General features: G+C 52.1%; 1 protein-coding gene across 2 annotated transcripts; it reads right to left on the bottom strand.

Annotated features, from left to right (window-relative positions):
- Positions 1–221: 221 nt before the first annotated feature.
- Positions 222–17,928, bottom strand: LOC102689958 (NF-kappa-B inhibitor delta). 2 transcript variants are annotated; one of them, XM_015336475.2, is made up of 12 exons: positions 17,742–17,928; positions 11,101–11,201; positions 10,965–10,995; positions 10,017–10,318; positions 9,373–9,596; positions 8,226–8,331; positions 7,692–7,838; positions 7,220–7,271; positions 6,510–6,670; positions 5,880–5,996; positions 5,115–5,279; positions 222–4,413 (listed from the first exon to the last, which is right to left on the bottom strand). In XM_015336475.2, the coding sequence occupies exons 1-12, from the start codon at positions 17,755–17,757 to the stop codon at positions 4,351–4,353; spliced, it is 1,485 nt and encodes a 494-aa protein (XP_015191961.1). In that variant the 5' UTR covers positions 17,758–17,928; the 3' UTR covers positions 222–4,350. The 2 variants fall into 2 exon arrangements, with proteins under 2 accessions (XP_015191961.1, XP_006641639.2); XM_006641576.3 differs by lacking the exon at positions 17,742–17,928 and adding an exon at positions 12,560–13,026.
- Positions 17,929–18,627: the final 699 nt, after the last annotated feature.

The following is an 18,627-nucleotide window of genomic DNA, read 5'->3' as shown; positions in this document are numbered from 1 at the left end:
AAATGTAATTAGAGCACACCATGATAAACTGTGGTATATACTGTAGTATAGTATACAGTAACACTGTGGTAAACTGTAGTATACTATAACAGTGTAGTAAACTGTGGTATGTACTGACAGACCCCACACCCCACTCAGACAGGCCCCACTCGCACAGACCCCAAGCTCCACTCAGACAGACCCCCACACTCCACTCAGAAAGACCCAACGCTTCACTCAGGTGTGTTGAAAGATGGAAGACTTTAATGCTGACAATGAAGCAGTAGATTGTTCCACACAAGTTTACATTCAGTAAGAGAGAGCAGCAGGCTTATCGAGCACCGTGCCAATGGTACAGTCTAATATTCCCTCTGCTACATCAAGAAAATCCAGAAACACAGAACTTCTGCACTGACACAGGTCCCTGCGTCTGTGTTTACATCAGCAGGACATTCTGCAGTTTAAACAGTCACTGACTATTGGATCTTTTCTCAATAACAGGAGTTTCATAATTCACAACCTACCAAAATAACCTCACATTCTTTCTGGATAAACAACAGGAATAATCTAACATTCTTTCTGGATAAACAACAGGAATAATCTGACATTCCAAGGAAAAAGTACTGGAATGATCCACCTGGTGAATTATAATAAACAAAATAATTGAAACTGCTCATCAGTGTAAGTACCAGAGGAAAAACATTGCACAAATGTTGACAATGAGCTACCCTCTAGCACTCTGGCCAAATCCCACAGGGCCCTCTAATTTGATTTCTGGGTATGTATGCACCGTCGCACATGATTCCTCAGGGACAGATGTCTGCTGTCATTTTGTTTTTCTCTAGTATTAAAATGAAGAGGTGGTTCATTTCTGAAGCCATAATGTGCTAATTTATTTACCGAGAAACAGGCTAAGTGGTATTGCAGTAAACTGACTCACCTTTTACTGTCTTACAATCTGCCCAGCTAACGCATCATCACGTGACATTTTGTTGTGCTAATCGAGATGATGCAACAGTTTTTTTCTGAGCCGAGTAGCTTGCTGCTTACTTCCCCTCAGCCGTCTCCTGAGCACAGCTCACAGCGGCCGGGGGCGGAGGGGAGGGGTCGCTGCGCCCCCATGAATCCCCTCGCCTCTCCGCCCGCCATGCGCTCACTGGGACTTTTTCCATCTGAGTCCAGCAAGTTACATCACCCTGAAGATGAGGGGTCATCTGCTCAGCTACAGCAGGGATCTGAAATGTTAGTGACTATTCACAAAGAGACTTTCAAGACCTTGTTTCTTCAGAAAAACATTAGTCAGCTTCATGACAGGAATAATGCCCCTGACTTAAACAGCGAGTGTTATTATTAATAGCAATGATGAGCACTGAAGGTTTACCCACACAGCAGGGTGAACATTCGCCACTTGCTTACTGAAGAACCAAATACAGCTGATCCCTCCAAAAAAAAGAGAAGAGTCAGAAAATGTTCCTTAATTTCTGAACCAGGTTGCACGTGATAACTCATTAATTAGGACTAATTAACCCATTTATGATGCCTGAGCATATGATGTGTGGTTTCTGGCACCACTGACTAGACTAGAGCTTATTCAGTACATCAGGCATTCATGACATGAAACAGATTAAAGCACCATGACAGTACATTCTTCAGCAATATTTGTTTAATGTTTGTATGTATCTGAAGCCACTGACAGAAGCTTATTATATCAACCAAATAACCAAACGTTATGAGCCTTTTTCTTTTTGTATTACTGCCTTCTGAAACCTTGAAGCACATTTTCTTCAAAAGAACCTGTTTCCTTAAACTCTGTGAACGAGAAGCTCCTACTCTGACCTGCCTGGCTCAAATAAATCTATAAACAACTGGCACCTGTCAGTCTTGAGATCCCCCCTACCCTTACTTCCACTTACTCAGGAGAACAAGACTTTCTAGACCTCATAGCATTAACAGTGAACAGAAAGAAAAATATAGTGCTCACGCAAGAGACATACTGTAACTAAAATTAACCCAGATCACAGACCACAATTATCTGAAATAAATATGTTTTCTTATGAAAAAGTAAAATACATTAAGCTTAAACACTGACGAACTGATGCAGCACGTCTCGTGCTTCTTAAAAAAATGACACCACTGGTGAACCAATATGGTCGCTGTGATAGTGTTGGGAAGTTTTTGTTTCTACAAAAATGGCAGAGGAACCTGCCCGAGATGAATCACTGATCGACCCAGGGGCTGCTCCCTCTAACTATCACTCACCGATTTCACAGAAATCACGCTCGCTCAGAGAGCTGGGGGGAATCACAGAGGCACACAGAGACGGCGAGGGGGTGAACTACTTGTTTAGGGGGCTGCACAGGGGGTATAGCCCCAGTAAAGCACCCCAACTGCGGCCTACGTACCCCAAGATACAAGGGGACTGACAGGTTAAGAACTCCAGTCCCTGATCGAAACACAAGGTCTGGTCCATTTCCTGTAACAGGGGTGTCCTTTAGATCTCCACATCTGGAGAAGCGTGTTTAAGCAAGACAAGTCATGTCAGGGAAATATCCTGATTTGATCTTAAAAAGATCACATGGATGAATATGTTCATTCCAATGGATCATTTTTCTTTTCAGTGAAAGAGAAGTCCGTGCGCTCTTAGTTTGCCCCTGCTGAGGGGCCAATTCGAGCACAGAAAGGACCAGGGCCAGTCTGTTCATCCTTCCCTGTTCGTGCGTTTCTGCAGCAGGAGCGGAAGGAACCCCACAGGCTCTGTGCGCCCCAAGTTCCCACCTCCCCCTGTCCTAATGGCAAGACAGCGCTGACCAGAGGGGAGCCTACAGGACGTCCAGCCCGGTCCGTGACAGACAGGGCAGCGGCCAGAAACTCCACCTCCACCATCCTCATCCTCATCCCGGCCCAGCTTCGCCCAGAGACTCTGCCGGCAATGTGCCGGCACCTCCAGGCTCCCCGCGGAACAGTGGCTCAGACGGGGTGGGGTCTGAAGGGAGCTGTGGCCCCGGAGATGAGGGGAGTTTCCCGCCCCCAGTCTCCCCTCCGCAGGCAGCGTCTGCGCCATGGAAACGTTAAGGATCCACTCCCTCTCCAGGTGACCAGCCTGCCTTTTTCCTGCCGTTTTTCCCTCCAGCACGTTCCTAAGTAGTCGGAACTGTGACTTTTGTTTCCCCGCACGCCAATCGGAGGGAGAGGTTGTGCCTGGGCCAACGACAAGGAACCCCACAGGGGGTTCCCTGTCCGGCGAGCTCGCGCCAGACCCGGGCTGCAGGCTCAGGGCTGTCCCCACTTCACAGGCAGGATCTCGCAGGAGAGGCAGGACTCATCAGCCTGCTCTTCAAGGCTTTCGTTTCTCAAATGCAATTTCAAAAGGAAATTGTAAGATGGGAGTAAGCTTTAAGTACAGAAAAGTTACTTAATGCAATTACTCTGCAAGACGCTTGTAGATTTAGGCATTAGAGTTCCCTGAGCCTGTTACCAGCTGTGTGGAATCCCCCACTTTAAGCAGAAGTTAAAAGCAAGATAAGTTACCTGTACGTTGACAGCACTCTAAAGCTACAACACTCTAGAAGCTGGAGAAGATGGGTTTGTACGTTATTATTATTATTTGTGAGTTACAGTTATTATCAGACCTTTCCTCCTTTTATTTCTGCTCCTTTAAAATGAGGATTCGGGTTCGGCTGGTAAGAGGCTGTGCCAGTTAGCCACCAAGCTCAGTATTAATGATAAATCATCAAAATGCACATTCGTTAATGAGAAAATAAATGCTACCATACTTGCTAGATTACTGCAATGCAGCCAGTTAGACGATGCCAGCCGCACACCATCACAACTCTCCAAGAGTCTGGACGGGTCTGTTGATTGTTGCCTTAATTAGAATTCTGGGTTTCGAATTGTAGATTAGGAGACGCCTTTTATAGCAAGCGTTTAACAAAATCACTCAAAATCACTGTCACTCAAGTAATAATAAAGAATGACCTGCCTAACTGCTGTTTCCTATTTCAAAGTTTCTAAATCTTGAGAAATTGTATCTACAAATGAATGTTATTGAAACCGGAAGCGCGAGAACCCTTAAAGAGAGGAGGCGTGCCTTGCCGACATCATATACAAACCAAAATAAAACAGCGTATTAATTCCTAAACGGAATAGCGATTAATGACACCAGTTTTCAAACAACAGAAAACATGCATTATAAAAACTGCTGATACCATTAAATATTGTATAAATTAAGGGTAGCAGATTAGCTTTTGAATAAATTAGAAGCGCTCTGACTGAGAAGTTCCTCCCACGAAGGTACTGTACGGTTGCCCTCCACCAGGGAGAGGCGGAGGGATACGCTGGGACTCATAAAGTAGTCCAGGTCTGTCTGTGGTCCTATGAGGATACAATTCGCCGACGAGAAGATGTGGCTCTTCCCTTCTTCAGAATAAGTTTGAGCTGGGGGACAGAAGGAGGTAATTAATACAGACACACTGACTGGACACTCCAGTACATTAACACTGCACTGAGAGAGAGAGGGGTTAATACAGACACACTGACTGGACACTCCAGTACATTAACACTGCACTGAGAGAGAGAGGGGTTAATACAGACACACTGACTGGACACTACAGTACATTAACACTGCCCTGAGAGAGAGGGGTTAATACAGACACACTGACTGGACACTCCAGTACATTAACACTGCACTGAGAGAGAGAGGGGTTAATACAGACACACTGACTGGACACTACAGTACATTAACACTGCCCTGAGAGAGAGGGGTTCATACAGACACACTGACTGGACACTCCAGTACATGAACACTGCACTGAGAGAGAGAGGGCTTAATACAGACACATTGACTGGACACTCCAGTACATGAACACTGCACTGAGAGAGAGAGGGGTTAATACAGACACACTGACTACCCTGGCTTTTTTTCAAGAAACACTGGATGAGATCCTCCAATCAGGCCAGGAGGCACTTCCTTACACAAAGGGTGGTGGGAGGGTGGAACAAGTTGCCCAGCCATGTTTCCGAAGCAGATAATCTGGCTCCTTTCGAGAACCAGATGACTGCGATCCTGGGATCAAGTAGCTCCTGACCACCAGACGGGACGGGTGGGCTGTCCGCGGCGTGCGCAGCGGGACACTCACCTGCTCGCCACGCTCTCCGGCCTGCAGCAGGTGCGCCGGCTGGTCGTTCTCCAGGTTGCGCACGCTGGGGTCGGCCCCGCGGCCGAGCAGCACCTGGATCATCTCCTCCTGGTAGGGGTGGCCATGCAGGCCGGCAGCCATGTGCAGCGCCGTGTTGCCGTGAGCCTGCGTGCGCGGGGAGAGGGGGGACAGAGTCAGGACTTCTGGGAAACTCAAGCAGGTGGACAGGAATGAGGGCGGCACAGTGGGGCCCTGGGTTCAGTTCCTGGGGTGCTGTCTGTGTGGAGTTTGCATGTTCTCCCCATGTTCACTTGGGTTTCCTCCCATAGTCCAAAACACGCTGGTAGTTAACCTGGCTTCTGGGAAAACTGGCCCTGCTGTGAGTGTGTCTGTGTGCATCCTGTGATGGACTGGCGTCCTGTCCAGGGTGTGTGTTTGTCCTGTGATGGACTGCTGTCCTGTCCAGGGTGTGTGTTTGTCCTGTGATGGACTGGCATCCTGTCCAGGGTGTATCCTGCTTTGTGCCTGTCGCTTGTAAGGATTGACTCCAGCTCCCCTTGACCCTGAACTGGATGAAGTGGTTATAAAAGAGATTGAAAGGAATGGAAATAAAAATCTGTTGCTTGTCTCCCTCTTCAGTTGCCGGGGTAAGAGGCCACACAGAAGCGCCAGGCAGGGTTTCACACCCGGCTGCAGCGAACTCTGAGCTTAGGCTTCAGCTGAGTGGCGATCGAACCCAGACTCAGGACAGGCGGCGGCGCTTGCCTTCATGTTGACGAAGGTGTGCATGTCGTGGTAGCTGAGTCCCAGCAGGTACTGCACCAGGCTCAGATTCCCATCCTTCACCGCCAGGTGCAGCACAGTCTTGTTGCTCTTGATGTCCTGGGGACGGGAACAGAACACGCTGGCATTTAGAAGTGACGTCCCGGGACAGAGCTTCCCAGAGCACAGAGCAAGAGGGCATGGGGAGGGGGGGGGCTACTTTACACAGACAGCTGTGGGAGTAGTGAACGATCCACCCAACCACATGGTTGGAGCAAATACTTTGGCTTCTTTCAAGAATTTCTTTTGAGATCCAGGGATCGGCTTCCAGATGAGCTGGATGGGCAGAATGACCACTAAGAAAAGTGTGAGGTTATGTGCGCAATCAGAAGATATCATGCCATTGAGACAAATCTTACATACAATTATGTCCATTTTCATAAGCTTGTAATGCTCGTAAGTGTGAGAGATGAGCCACTCAGCCCATCAACCCTGTTTGGCAGTTAGTAGCTAATTGATCCCAGGATCTCATCCAGCCTTTTGGTGAGAGGATCCAGGATACTGGGTAGCCTGTTCCATACTCCCACCGCCCTGTGTGTAGAGCTGCCGAGCTCTTCCTCCCTGTGGTCCTACCTGGCTGAGCAGCGATGCCCCGCAGCCCAGCAGCAGCTGCACGCAGATCAGCTTGTCCTCGGCCTGGTTCTGCAGCGCGGCGTCCGGGAGCCCAGGCGTCGCACATAGTGCCTTCACTGTGCTGCCGTGGGAGATGGCGGCGCAGTGCAGAGGAGTCAGGCCTGGCGAGAGACACAGAGGAAGAGAGCCTTGCTATAGAGTTCATTTCACCCAGGAAGAAAGAAGCCTGGCGCAGAAGAATGGCTTAGCGTGAGGGCAGACTGTGCGAAGCCTAACGAAACAGCCTGCTGCTCTTGTCCAGCCCACTGCTGCACTTTGACATGGCTTGGCAGGAGACCAGGGCAAAATCCTGGTCTACACAGCGCAGGATCAGTGCACAGTGTCTCTGTCACGGTCCGGCGAAACTGCGAAATGACCACGTCATCTCTGGCTCCCTGCCCTTTTACCAACAACACCGGTGGGCTTCAGAGCCAACCGAACAGCTGCAGAACCAGGACTTTTCCACCCTTGCCGATGCAGATTCCGAGGTGAACTTCGCCCAGAAAAGAGCGTTGCGCATTACTCAGTATCGACCCGCTCGCACCTTGCAGGACCGACTCCAAATCTAACATCCGCCTGCCAATCTCCCAGCCCCCCCAAAGAAAACCCAAACCACTGGCAGCACAAGCACAGGTGGACCATCATCCCTCGGGCTTTAAGGCCTGACGTACCTTCGAAGTTCCGAGCCTCCAAATCCACGTTCAGCCCCATGGACAGAATAGCCTGAAAAAAATGAGAAAACGAGGTTCAGAAAGGTCTGATCCCTGGCTCATGTCCTGCACATCGGCTGGATTGCTGGGTGGGGGTCAGCGTGGTGGTTCAGGGTGCGACCGTCCAGCTGTGCACTGCGGAGACAGCCCCTGGTGTATGAGTGGAGACCAGCACTGCTGGGGTTACCACTGTGATGAGCCAGTGTGTCGTTCTGGAAAGGCCAATGGCTCTACAGAAACCAGGATTAGCATGGGTCTGGTGAGCCTGCAGTTTGAGAAGGGGGTTGTATCTTTACTTAATGGGAAAGTGTAAGAAGGCAGCGTGTCCAGAAACAAATGGAGATTCTTATCTGGACCACCTTCCCAGAATGCTATGTGGAGTGAGTTGCTCAGTCACCTGACCATCCCGACTGCTGGCATCGCGGCGCCTCACCTGCATGACCTGGGGAAAGCCGTAGGTGGCGGCCAGGTGGAGGGCAGTTTGACCTTTCACATCGCAGGCGTTGACGTCGGCCCCCAGCTGCAGGAGGTCGTGGACGATCTCAGGCTGGTTGGCTGTCACCGCTACTAGCAAAGCAGTCTGGGATAGAGGAGGACAAGGGACAGAGCATTTCAGCCTTTGTTTCAGCTTGTTCATGATGGTATGTCATCCTGTTTAAAGCTATTAAAGAGGCACTGCTGGAGTTGCTAACGTGGGTTTACGAAATGCATAAAAATACTGGATGAGTGGTGCATGATGAGCATTCAGCTTTTATAAAGGAAAGGTCAGGAGATGCACAGCAAGAATAAAGATCTCAGTTTGCACTCAGCTAGGAAACACTGCGCTCCTTGGAGCTGTTTCTGGAAGCTGGGAAGTGTCCTCAGGACAATACGCTGAGAAAGTCATGCCAAACGGGTGCTGCCTGTCATTTCTATCCTTTCTAGCTTGTTCCCAAGATCCCGGGCCGGCAGCTGCGCTGTTGGATACCTTGCCTTTGTGCTCCTTAGAGTCCAGCCTGCCCAGCACGCTCAGGTCCTCGGCTGCGGCGTAGGCGTACTCCCGCAGGCCCTTGGCCGTGTAGATGTGCAGGATCCTGGAGGACAGAAAAGGACCCATGGGACCAGGGCAGCTGGCAGAGCGCAGAGCACCCTGCACACCGCGGCCCTTCCTCTCCCACAGCTCAGCCCACGCGCCCGCAGTACCCCCACGGCCCGTCACCCTGCTCGGCGCCCCAGAACTCCCCGTCCAGCTTGTGAGCCAGCCCCGCCGTGACAGCGTCGGCAAGGGCACCCGCTGAATCTGTATCTGTCAATCCCATTAAGACTTTCAGACGGCTCCGCTTTCGGTTTCAGTTTCGATGGCCGGGGCGTGTCTTGGAACAGGCGAGCCCTGCCCAGGCCGGGCTGGAAGCCCTGACAGAGTCCAGCTGTACTTTTCGATGACGCCGGGATTTCCCAGCGCCGCCACCGCCACTGTCTCGCACCCACCCACTGCTGTAGCAACAGCTCTGCGGGCGAGCCATGTGCCAGAGGAGCTCACGAGCCCTCGTTTCTGTTTCAATATGAGGCTCTCGCTGGGCTGCGGTTTGGGCTGTTGTGGGGAGCACGCTGTCCGCAAGGGCCGGGCTGGGCGGCTCCGCGCACGCGACCCGCTGACATACAAACGCCCCCTCAGACAGCGCCCTCTCCCTGCTGCTCACTGAAGCGCAGTGACGCGGCCACAGCGTACTGGCTGTCCTGATCCAGGTATCTACCAGATACAGGGGCCGGCTGCTGCTGTTTAAATGGCCCAGGCTTTGAGCAGGGCTGTCGCATTCAGCACCCAAAGGACCTGCAGTCTTCTGGTATTTGATCAGTCAATTTAACAATTACTTTCTTAATTAGGCGTATAAAGGATTTTTCTGAAAGTATTTTAAACCTTAAGAAGAATTTTGAAGTCCATTGCAGAAACAATGAATTAATAGTTACATATACACCACCTTAAGGCCTGGTTAGAATGATTAGCAATTAGCAAAATATTAGCAATCAGTTCTGGCTCTGCTGCAGCTGGATCCCACACTGCCCAGCATTCCCAGCTCTATCACGGCTGTATTAAAACATGCCCCCCACCCCATCCCTCTTAGGTCTGAGCTTACGTGTCTCCATCTTCGTCCTGCCACATTTTCTTGCTGTAGTCCATCCCCCTCAGGAACATCCTGGCCTGCTGCAGGACTTCGGCATCCATCTGCATCCCGTAGCCCTGGTGTCCGGGATCTGGGCACGGGACCCCCACTGCCAGCGGGGGCCAGGGGTAGCTGGCAGGGTGGGACGCCATCATGGGGCCCGTGGCTGAGACCGTGGTCGTCACCGTGTCGCTTGGCTGGCGAGAAAAAAGGAAATTGAAAGCTCCTGGCTTGGTGTTAGCCTCAGAGTTACATCTGCTTTGGTCAGGTCAGGATTGTTTATCTGCCCTTCAGGTCAGTACATTGTCAGTGGAAACGTACTGGGAATCTCTGTAATCTGCGAGGCTTCGTATGGAGCAGGTCAACACAACCAGCTCCACTACAGCACTGAGATGCTTAATTGCTTAATTGACCCTGTTAATGATCAATTACATAATTAAGAAGCAGGCTGGAGCAAAATTCTATAATAGAGCAGTAAAGCACAGTGAGATCAGGGTAAAAGCACAGTACAGTGCAGTAAATCAGAGTGACATCAGGATAAAGCAGAACCTTCTCCAGCTGTGTGAGGACTCTTGATAACAATAACAAGAGACTGATAAGGTGGAAGGGGTCCTTACAAACTGGATGGACAGGACGCCAGCGTACGGGGTCTCCGCCAGGCTGTGCTGGCCGCTGTAGGCGCTGCTGGCCGGGGGGGTGTAGGGGCCGGTCTGGCTGAAGTCCATGGACCCTGGGGCCGGCAGGCACCGGAAGAAGCTGTCATCGGAGGCGGAGAAGAGGCACTCCCGCTGCTGGGGAGGGGAGGAGGAGGAGGGGGAGGGGGAAGGGTGGGGGGGGACAGGGCTGGACCACAAGCCGAACCCCGGGACGGTCATCGGACCCGCTGCCCCCATGCTGTCCGAGAAACCCCCAGCACCACCTACAAGAGACGGGTCATCAGGGCGCCGCGCTTGACGGGACCCCCAGCAGCACTGGCAGTCAGTCTGGCCAGTGAACCAGTAAGAGTGAAGCAGAGAGACGGCTGTACAAGACTGACAGGAAATGTAAGAAGCAGTGCCAAGCTGGCCCTGGTCCTCCCTCTGCTGCTCGGACCCTTTTCTAAAGCAAATGAGGAGAGCGTGCGGCTCTTCCTCAAGGTGGGAGAACGCGTGCCGTGAAAGTTAAAAGCGCTCTTCTCTATTGAGAGGTTCTTAGCTTAACGTTTCATCTGTTGATCTGGGGAAATCAGAACTGCCAAAGGCAGTGGAGATACTGAAGATGAACAGCGAAATCTTTGGGGTGATTCATCCATCCATCCATTCAAGAGACTTTCACTCTTAAACAACATCATTAGTCACTACTAATATAGTTCAGGTAGTTCAGCAAGTCCGAATACTACTAATATAGTACTATTTGTCCTGAGCTCCGTGAAATTGTGTTGTACGGTTGTGTGCGGTGTGCGGGATGGTAAATCGATTGTGAAATTAACACGCTTCCAAACGCTTGGATGGACCCAGAACGGTTCTGGAAATATGTCATTCTGTTGAAACAAATTCCATCGACGGGCGCCTCGGCGGTTCGCTCACCTTGCTGGGCAGCTTGAACTGGCGTCGGCACCTGCGGAAGAGCACGCGAGATTCAGTCACTCAAACTTCCTGCGTGGAAGAGTCTCCTCCTGCGGCCCCCCCCCCGGAACAACACGCGAAAGCCTGTCCGACTCACCGAGGGCGCGGCGGAGCCTGAGGCGCCGGTCTCCCTCTTCCTCTTCTGCTCCAGGAGCTTCTTGACGGTGGGCAGCGGGTAACACGACTTCTCCTTCGGCGCTGGGGGGGAGAGGCGAGAAGGTTATTGTGATTCCATTTGGCCACTTTGTTTACGACGAACAGGGGAGGGAAAAAAAGTACTTTAGCTCGGTTTCAGGTCATCTCGCAACAAAGGAGATTCTAGACATATTTAGACAACAATGACTTCATGCCGAAAAGCGGAACAAGGAAAACTTGTACTTTCTCTCTGCTTGGCGCTCGGAGCGCCGCTGTACAGAAGGGGGCACCACTTGTCAGCGGGGGAGGGTATTTAAATCGCTTGCGTACGCTACCCGGTGATGCCATTTTTTTATTTTCCTCACAGGTTTAAACAGCTCCCAGCCTAACGGAGTCCGTCAGTTTCCTTAAACCGGGAGTTTCCTGGTCCCCGATCTCCAGTTCCTGAGCTCCAGGCAGCAAGTCCGAAACGATCGAAGACCGGCGCCCAGAATCCCTTTTCAGCTTTTCCTTCATGAGATTCTCGAGCTTGCAAGTCGAGTTTGACGTTGTTTGCCCTCTTGTGCACTATCGGTTTATCACGTCGTCATTTCACCAGGAGCCGGGCTCGTGAGACCCTCGTGAGACCCTCGTGAGCCCGTGTCCGGGCTGCCGAGCGCCTGAGACCCTCTTGTTCTCCCCCGGGGTACAGCAGAGAGCAGCGAGGGGCAGAGGGGGCAGAACATGAGTGAACAGAACAGAGTGGTTTTCTATAGTTGGCCACTCAGCAGGACTGTAGCTCATGATGGTCCTGTACAGCCTCACCGCGGGGGAGGCGAGGCAAGAGAGACACCTCCCAGCCACCTCGCCCTGCGCACGCCTGCAGGAGAGATCATTCATGCTTCGGGCAGGACAGCGCCTCAGACAGTCATACTCCGCCTCGCCGTTTTTCGGAAACAGAAAAAGAACACAAACCCGGAAGAACTAATACGTTCAGATATACATAGCGCACTGACTTCAACATGACATGGAGTTTTATTTTACTCTGCTCTAAATACGACGTCGATATGAACGTTTGTGACATGAATCTCTTACGTTGCTAAAGAATTCGGGACCTGATGTTATTTAGCAGCGAATAAAACGACAACATAATTCGCAATAATGTCATCTCACGCTTTTCAGGTTTCAAGGGAAACCGTGAGCTAATGCGAGATCAGAAACCAGCACGCTTCCTGTGCTAAATAAACTCCGTCGCTCCTCACAAAGATGCAATCTTCCGCACACAGGGCTGGTTGCCATAGCGTTGTTTATAACCCAGCTCAAAAGCAGAAGTCGAGGTCGAGACGAAATAAAATTAGAGGACAACGCCACTGCAAAAAAAAATGACTCGCCGACAAATTTCCTCCCCCTGTCCGTCCGTCCGGCTGGCTGGTCTTCCTCACCTGTCCGCGAGTCTGAACTCATCCCTTCACCCGCCCAGACCGAGTCAGGACCGAATCTTCCCCTCGTCTGCCTCGGGCTCTAGACTCGACCTCGAAGGAGAGAGGAATAGCGGGCGACACCTGCTCGGAGCGCAATTCTGTCTTTCTCTCTCTCTCTGTGTGTCGCGTGTTTTTCCGCTCGTTTCCATTCTTCGACCCAAAATTAAAGTATTTACGAATTCTATGGAGGTTTCCAAACGCCAACATCGCCAGTGAAGGGAAGGGCTCAGCGTTTCTTTGAAACCTTAGCCCCAGAAGAACGACAGGAAGTAGAATTTCCACCGAAGATAAAAGACACGAGAGGTGAAAAAAAATAGTGTGAGACACCTATTCCAGTAGGAAACAGGTGGCGGTATAACCTGGCTTCACGCGAATGAAGACTCATAGAAGCCGGTCTCACACACACTTGAGTTTCTGTGACGCACTGCCTTCCTTCCTGCCTGCCGGCTCCGTTACGCTCTGTTACCAAACCGCACAGATGTTCCTGCAGTCTCTCGGGCGCCCGCCGCGGGCTGTGCGGGTCCGAGCCCTCGCCCCCCCGGGGGGCCTGGCGACAGGCGGGCGGGTCCCGACCAGTCTCCTCGCTTCTGCTTTTGCTTTCAGAGTGACCAGGTCACGAAATCCCCGCTCAGCCGCTGCAGTCTGTTGTTAAAAGTCTCGGAACACAAATCCGAGTCTTGCCCTCTGCTCCAACGCTCGGCTTTGCTCCAGGCCACCCCAAATGATAAGGGTGACCCCACGGACTCGGGTCAATAAATCAATTAAATATCAATTCAATGATTTCCTGGAAGGCTTGCTCTCCCGCGACAGTGACGAAAACCCGCCTCTGGTGCACACGTGTCGCTTGAGCTTGATTTCGCATAGTTTCACGACATGGTCGCTTAGCTCTGGGGGACTACACACTGAACTGGCCCCTGAAATGGCGCAGTTTTAAGGTTCTCCTCGCGTTTGACCCACACAAAGGCTTAAATCACTTCTATTTGTTCCGTGCTTATTTCACGCCAGACTCAGAGGAAAGTTACAGGACGAGAGGAGGGCGGGTTAGGTATCGGCTTCAACAGCATGGCAGGGAGGCTAGTTCCACACCCCCACCACCCTTTGTGTAAAGACCTTTCTCGTAGTTTCCACTTTGGTTTGTGTTCCAGAAACCCATTAGCTGGGACTGTCTTCCCTAAGAACGCGGCTCTTACATTCATGTCGTTACGGATTAGCTGCGCTCGTCCCACGTCAAGGTCTCGGCCTGTCAGAGACCCCCCCCCCCAGCTGTCGGGTCTTTCCGCGGAGCGCCTGTGCGCTCAGTCGTGTCTGGAGTCCCTCATCTGCGACACGGGTGCGAACACTCAGCCAGCCCCCCCCCCCCCGCCCGGGAACTCGCGGGCGCTTCGGGTTCAAACAGGAGCACGACAGTCATCTTGCAAAACCTGACGCGCTTATGGGCTCTTACGTATAGAAAGACTGCGGTGGTCTTCATTTACATCGGTCACAGCTGGTCGAAACGGCAGAGGTTCTCTTTTTTTTTTTAAAAAAAGAGAGAGAATCAGAAAACACCGTCGTTGTTTTTTTTATTCGTTACTTTTTTCTTTCCTTTGACGCCGATCGACCGCGGCATCTTCGACCGGTGTCCTTATAAACAGAAAAAAAGCGCATCAATTAAAGCCATCCTCCCCACGAAAAGATACGTGGCGTGAAAAGCAGCCCCTCAGCGTGTCGAAGCCAGACGTCAGAGAGCCCGGAGGAGCCTCCCGGGCTGCCGCCGCGGTTCTGGCGAGAGCAACCCCGTCCCGCCCCCGGCCGGGCTTCCCGCCCCGGGGGAGAAGGGGAAGCCGCCGTGCCGTCGACACTGACCGGCCTTGCGTTTCCAACTTCCCCAATCTGCTCGCTGTTGTTCGTTTTTATCTTTTTAATTTCGCCTCCTTCTCTTCATTCTTCTACCCGGTTCGAAAGCCTCTCCTCCCGCCCCGGCCCTGGCCTGCCCCCCTCCTCCCCCGGCGGGTCCCCCAGAGCCTGGGGTCACCCGAGCGTCGTCCCGAGCAGCGAAAGGACCAGTTAAGCCACCCGTCTTCTTACAGGGGTGTGCAGCGCTCCTCTCCGTCTTTCCCAGATGATTTCTACTTTCACTTCGGTAACGGCGCAGTTAGGAGTAACACACACCCAGAGCAGCGGAGCCGGCAGCCAGCACGCCGGGGACGGCAGCCATGCAGATCAGGGCTTGATCCCACAGTTCGTCTCAGATCAGATTTTAGGGGTCCTCAAGGAGAGACATGGAGGGCTGGGGGCGGGGCACCAGCATCATAGATAATTGTGTGAAGCAAATTAAAACTCAGTCAATGTTTCTCCCCCCAAAAGTATTAGAATTAACCCCCTGCTTCTGACCGGAACAACATCATTAACGCTTGTTTCTGTGCTTTCGAGAATAGAAGAGAGATAAATAATGAAATAGTTTTCCGCCGGTTACGACGCGTTAATCACGTAGACCCTGAAGAGACGTCAGACTCCCCAGCTGGGCTGTCAGGTGTTGCACCTGGTCCTGGGCTCCTAACTCACCTCAAGACTTCTCTGTCTGTAGCTCACAGCCTGTTTCTTTTCATATCTCACGGACACGTGATTTTGCGATACTTTCTGTGCCCCTTACTTTAGATGTTCAGTGGGTGAAAAGTGTCCTAAGAAAATGCTCTGGATTGAAAGCTGCTATGTAAGAATAAAACTGATTGATCGAATGAATGATTGATTGATCAGCGGAGTGATCGGTTGATCGATCGGGTCCGTGCAGTGGAAGAGTGGGGGCCCCTGGGCTTCCCCTGCGCGCGGCGTGGGCGGCTGGGATAGCTCTCGCACAGCCCACGGCATGCAAACCCGCCACCTCGAGCCGGGGATCGCCCTCCTCTGCCGCGAGTCGTGCGCGAGCCCCGTGTCATGCGGACAGGTGGCGCCACTCATGCGTGGGAGCAGACACGCTCAGGTGACGATACGCCGCTCCTCGGCTAAATCTGGACTCCAGGCCTGCGGGCTCCGGGGTTTCCTTCCCACCCGGCTCCCCGCTCCCTGACTGATCAGCTTGGGCCCCCTGATTCCGTGGCTTTTCAAAGCGACCCACAGCTGCGCCAGTTCAGCAATGAAGGATTAATGAAGCACTTAGGAGCTCAGTATTTAACTAAGAGGTGCTTAACTCCATCCTCGGGGGGCCAGACGGGTTCTGTTTTGCCGGTCCCTCCAGGCCTCACTGTCTGCTGTGCTGCAGTGAATCACTCTGACATCACTGGTCTCATTCATCAGTTCTTTCCAAGTCATTGAGGAGTTTCGGTTCCCTGCACAACCTGCTGGAAGAGGCTCTCGGTGATCAGGGCTTCCCCCGCCCACAGATGAGCTGATATACACAACATCCGAGGAGCTGGACGACTCCCGGCCTCAGAACTCCAGTATTGGTCACCGGGCGGTAGAAGTCCTGACACAAATGCAGACATTTCTTACAGCGTTATTGACGGAGCCAGGGTGGACTTTGAAGCAGGGACTCGGGAAATTGAGAGGAAGGGGTGTTTGAGCTGAACACAAGTGTCTGGTTTCAACCGTAAACAAGAGACACAGCCGCTTCTTGTTTTTACACGATCACGCCCCGAGTGAGACGGTGTTTTTACACGATTACGCCCCGAGTGACACAAGCCGCAGAGTCCTCAACGCAGCCAAAACCCAGTCTCCTTTTCTGTTTTAGTTTCGTTTCTCGCAATGAATAGTGTTACTACTGTTCTCGATATATCTGTTCACAGACACGTGTGGCTTCTGTCTGAAGCGGGAGTGGTCGCCGTAAACCCACCAGCGAAAAACAACACACCAGCTTGCGCGGAGTGGGGGGGACTCCCGCGTGCGATCTCCAGATGCCCGTAACCGGCCGGTTTCACGGCAGCAGGTCTGAGTCACGATCCCCCGAACTCGGCTCGGCGGGGCACAGCGAACGAGATGCTGATGACCCATCTTTCGCTTTTTAAGAACATTCAGAAGCCGCAGATGTAAAAACAAACAGTGCAGTAGAGTGTTATAGCACCAATCCTATCAATAGTAGAGAATATTAATCACGGATTATGTGGATGATTATGGGTTTTTATAGTGCAGTGAATTAATCAGAATTAAATGTGAATCGAGACGTCTGAATAGTTACTGCTGTTGTGACTTGTACAATCATTATCAGGCACGTGTTGTACAGGACAATGATATAAAAGGTGTTTTGAACAGAACGTGGACTATCTAAAAAACAGAAGCTTTTACAGTTCAGGATACGAGATGGAGATTACCCCCCCCAAGCGTGGATAAGCACCCCCTCAGGCCGAACCCGAGATAAAGGTGACAGACACACGCTGACCAGAGCGAGGGCTCCCGGCATCCTCTCGGCTTTGTTTTTCTCTTCGCAATTTCAGTAGCCGATTGCAAATACCAGTGGAAACCCCTGCGACTGAGTCACGCGTGGGAGGGGACAGATGGGGATTCCAGCGACCTTTTCCGTAATTCAGCCCAGGGCTGTATCGCAGACAGAGAAAGAAAGTTTTAAAAAAAGGAACCTTTTCTCCGGAGTGAACAGCGCGAGGCAAAGCAACAACACCACCGAGCGAGTGATTCCCCACTCGGGGGGGGGGGCGGACGCCCCAGTGCTGCAGCCCCACCCCAGAAAGGAGAAGTGGAACCGCTACAGCTGCTGTAAGAGTTGGGGGGGGCGGATCACCCCAGAACAGCCCCGCTACACCCGACTGTGCGCACAGCCCGCGGCCGCATCCCTGGCGGATACAGACGGTACCGGCACACGCAGGGCCCAGCTGAGGCGGTGCCGCTTGTCGGCTCCTCTAGTCATCACTTAACAGCGAGCAAACCCAGCAGGACCCTTCGTGTGCCGCCTCTGCCCCCCTCCCAGAACAGACACCCGAGCCTCCTTGAGTGGCGCTCAGGTCGGGGAGCTCCCGTATAAACGAGCTCTGTCGCGGGTCCGTGTCACGTTCTCACGCTCAGCGACGCATCCGCACGCGCCGCCTAGCAACCCCACGACGCCGAGGGCTCGCGACAGCGCCGGCGGGGCGTCCCGGCCCGTGACCCATCGCCGGCGGCATGACATCAGCGCCCTTGCTCACGAGCCCCCCAGTACCGACGGTAACGGATCGCTTACATTTCTGCCAATGCATGACAAGGTCCCGGCTGCGGCGCGCGTCTCTTCAAGGCTGGTGTCTTCTGCGGCGAATCCCTCTCCCTTCTCCAGTTGTGCCCTGATTTTCATTCGCCTGGGAAAGTGCGGTGCTGGTGCGCTGAGCCTCTCTCAGCCTGAACACGCCGAGAACGTCCCCGTGTCTCGTCTGTCGCCGCGCGGCTCGTGTGTACAAGTCGCACGCTCCCTGCCTGCAGACACGCCCCCTCCCCCGCTGGCCCCGCCCCCGAGCCGAGTTCGTCTTGCGTTAGCAAAATAATACCAACACGAAGAGAAAAACACGGAGTGGAGACAGACATTCTCTTATGAATCACTGGCTCTCGCGGGTCCCACGGAGCCCGCCGCACCCTGAAACCTTCTCCAGACGCAGCCGCAGATATTAACTGATAATAATGCTGTATATCAATTGAAGATGTCAGATATTTATAGCGGAGTCTGTGCAGTTAAATATGTGAAGACACCCACAAATAAAAACAGACTGGAACCTGACACAAATTCAGCCCTCTAAGTAAAAAATAACTTTTGCTGGGGGAAGTAATTACACTTTTATAAAGGACCTCTGTGAAAGAAGAAACGGTTCGGTTTAATAAGTATTAAAACGAAGATAACCTGGGAAAGCTATTAGAGAGTCACCTTCTCTAAACTCCTTCAAATCCAGACACAAAACCCTCCTTTTCAGAAAAGCCTTTACTTAACTGGTTCCATTCTTCACCCCTCTGCTCTTCTTAATACCATCTTCCACGGTCTCCTCTATTGTTATTGTTGTATTGTTGTAATTATAATTGTGTCCTGTCTTGTGAAATTTTCTTATTTATTGTTGTAGTCTTCTTATTTATTGTTATTGTCATCC

This window comes from Lepisosteus oculatus, chromosome 27 (assembly GCF_040954835.1).
Source record: "Lepisosteus oculatus isolate fLepOcu1 chromosome 27, fLepOcu1.hap2, whole genome shotgun sequence".
NCBI lineage: Eukaryota > Metazoa > Chordata > Actinopteri > Semionotiformes > Lepisosteidae > Lepisosteus > Lepisosteus oculatus.
The sequence above is the reverse complement of the archived record's forward strand: the minus strand, read 5'-3'. Positions and strand labels throughout refer to the sequence as shown.